This window comes from Limulus polyphemus, unplaced genomic scaffold (genome assembly GCF_000517525.1).
Source record: "Limulus polyphemus unplaced genomic scaffold, Limulus_polyphemus-2.1.2 Scaffold10258, whole genome shotgun sequence".
NCBI lineage: Eukaryota > Metazoa > Arthropoda > Merostomata > Xiphosura > Limulidae > Limulus > Limulus polyphemus.
In genome coordinates, this window is record NW_013675868.1 from 1,604 (window position 1) to 4,298 (window position 2,695).

The following is a 2,695-nucleotide window of genomic DNA, read 5'->3' on the forward strand; positions in this document are numbered from 1 at the left end:
GAACACAATGTCATAGTGGCAATACTTTACACTGGTCTAGAACACAATGTCATAGTGGCAATACTTTACACTGGTCTAGAACACAATGTCAAAGTATGAATACTTTACACTGGTCTAGAACACAATGTCAAAGTATCAATACTTTACACTGGTCTATAACACAATGTCAAAGTGGCACTACTTTACACTGGTCTATAACACAATGTCAAAGTGGCACTACATTACACTGGTCTATAACACAATGTCAAAGTGGCACTACATTACACTGGTCTATAACACAATGTCAAAGTGGCACTACATTACACTGGTCTATAACACAATGTGATATTCTAATATCATAAATCATAGCTTTAGATTAGACGTATTTTTCAACTGTATCTGTTGGTCTTCCACAAACAAGTCCATATGGATTGCTTCCTCCGTTGCTGTCAATCTAGTTAGTATCTGTCTTCTCATTGGTCCGTTAAGCCATAGTGACGACTAAACTGAGCTTGTGAGGTCAGTCTAGCACGTTCTTGGAAGAGCCGTGCCAGAGTTCAATTTGTGGTTATTTTTAAAAGTTTGTTTTTTTATTCATCAGATCCTACATCGTGTTAATTTTCTTCTGTGTTCCCTTTAAATCATTTGTCCAACTAATGAATACTTTGTACTGAGTGAATCAGTAATTTCAGTTAAAAACCGTTGTAAAATCAAATCCCTGAATCCTCTATTTGGCGGAAGTAAATTTATCTGTGGTATATAACGATAATCCTAAAACGACCACATTATTTCAGTACTATGGTTTCCTTTCGGCCCAACAACATGTGGTGGTTGTACTTTCAGGTACTAAATCACACGTCTACATTATTTCAGTGTTAAGACTATAAACTCTAAGCCTAAACAACGTGTGACGAACGGTTAATAATGATACCGCATAACATAAAAGAAAGATTACACTTAACGTTTACTATCTGTTTGTAGTTACTAGCTTAGGATATCCCTTAAGGAAGTGAAAATTCTATAAAGGACAGTGTTTTCTTCATAACGGACTTCGTTAGATGCTAATTATATACCCTGTTTTATGGATGGTAAAAATTGACTCATTTAACTGATTAAATACCAGTGTCTTTAAATTCAAGAACAAAAAATATATAAAGAATTTGAAACGTGTCATATTTTAGATAAAAATACTAAAACAAAATAGTCCGTGTAAATCATTGGACAATTTCCAATTACTAAACCAAAAATTACGGTAATCTAGCCAACCGACTCTGGATGATAACACACAACAGATCATCTTAATTGTAAGGTTAATGCACAAGTTTGTTGGTTTTTTTAATAATACCAAGACTAAAGAATTCACAGATATCTGTATTATCTAAAAGGAAACGTAAAACATCCAAAGCGTTACGATGAAACAAATGTTTTACAACAGTAAAGTATCAAATGTTTTTGAAAACTGTTGGAATATGTTTACTTTCTGTTGGTAAAAATGTGAACTAAACACCAGTTATTTAACAAAAAATATGTCTCTGTAGAAGAATGATTACAAAGATACTTACGGTGGTAATGTTCCTAGAATCTGACCTTCATATTTCTTCACCATCTCCAAACCGTAGATATCAAACATTTTGTAAGGATTCACGGCTACCAGGATACTGCCCGTGTAAGTCTAAGAAAGCAGCAACCAGTTATAGTTAACATTACCATAGTGTACGTTTCACAATCGTTATCACCACCAGTTAGTTACCATTACTGTACGTTTCACAATCGTTATCACCACCAGTTATAGTTACCATAGTGTCCGTTTCACAATCGTTATCACCACCAGTTATAGTTACCATTACCTACTGTACGTTTCACAATCGTTATCACCACCAGTTAGTTACCATTACCGTACGTTTCACAATCGTTATCACCACCAGTTATAGTTACCATTACCATACTGTACGTTTCACAATCGTTATCACCACCAGTTAGTTACCATTACCCTAGTGTACGCTTCACTATCAGTATTGTTACATATGCAACATTTTTGAAACAACTCTATCTACAAACCGTTATCATTACGGTTTAAATGACTAGCTACGTTCCATATTGTTTGTTGTTGTTTTTTAGTGGTCGACTACATTATCTGAAATGATGATGTGCGAGTCTCTGTTCCATAGTTTTTATTTACGTGCTCAACCACACTATCTGAAGACTCAGTCCACGTACTCGGATACGGTATAGAACTAATGATGCCCGGGTTTAATGATCGTGTTTCAGACAGATAAGTCTAGGGTATCTATACATGTCCTAAAATTTCACAAACTATGTTTCATTAAATCTACGCCGTCCAATGTAACAACATTAATCACGACTTGAAGAACAAGCCAGGCCTAAAGGAAGAACGTGACATAGCGTTGTGAAGTTCGTCGCACTCAAATTATAGCTGACGTCATTTCCGAACCACATCGTATACCTACTTGTGGATTACGTACAAACTGTAAGAGAAAGTACTAGCTGACTAAAGATGTGCCGATCTAGTCGTGAATGTCTCGATAATAGTCAGACGCGCATGATACATCATACCAATATCGCTTAACACAGAGACAGACAACATACATCACACCGATATCGCTTAACACAGAGGCAGACAACATACATCACACCAATATCGCTTAACACAGAGGCAGACAACATACATCACACCAATATCGCTTAACACAGAGAC

The 2,695-nt window shown here is 35.8% G+C and overlaps 1 protein-coding gene across 1 annotated transcript in view; it reads right to left on the bottom strand.

Annotated features, from left to right (window-relative positions):
- Positions 1-1,541: 1,541 nt before the first annotated feature.
- The window catches only part of LOC106476315 (unconventional myosin-VIIa-like), a gene marked incomplete at its 3' end in the record, with an annotated part of 16,557 nt that continues 15,403 nt past the window's right edge, over positions 1,542-2,695 (bottom strand). The window contains exon 6 of the mRNA XM_013936977.1: positions 1,542-1,651. Within this exon, the coding sequence (XP_013792431.1) occupies positions 1,542-1,651 (110 nt within the window). The remainder of the gene's footprint in view (positions 1,652-2,695) is intronic.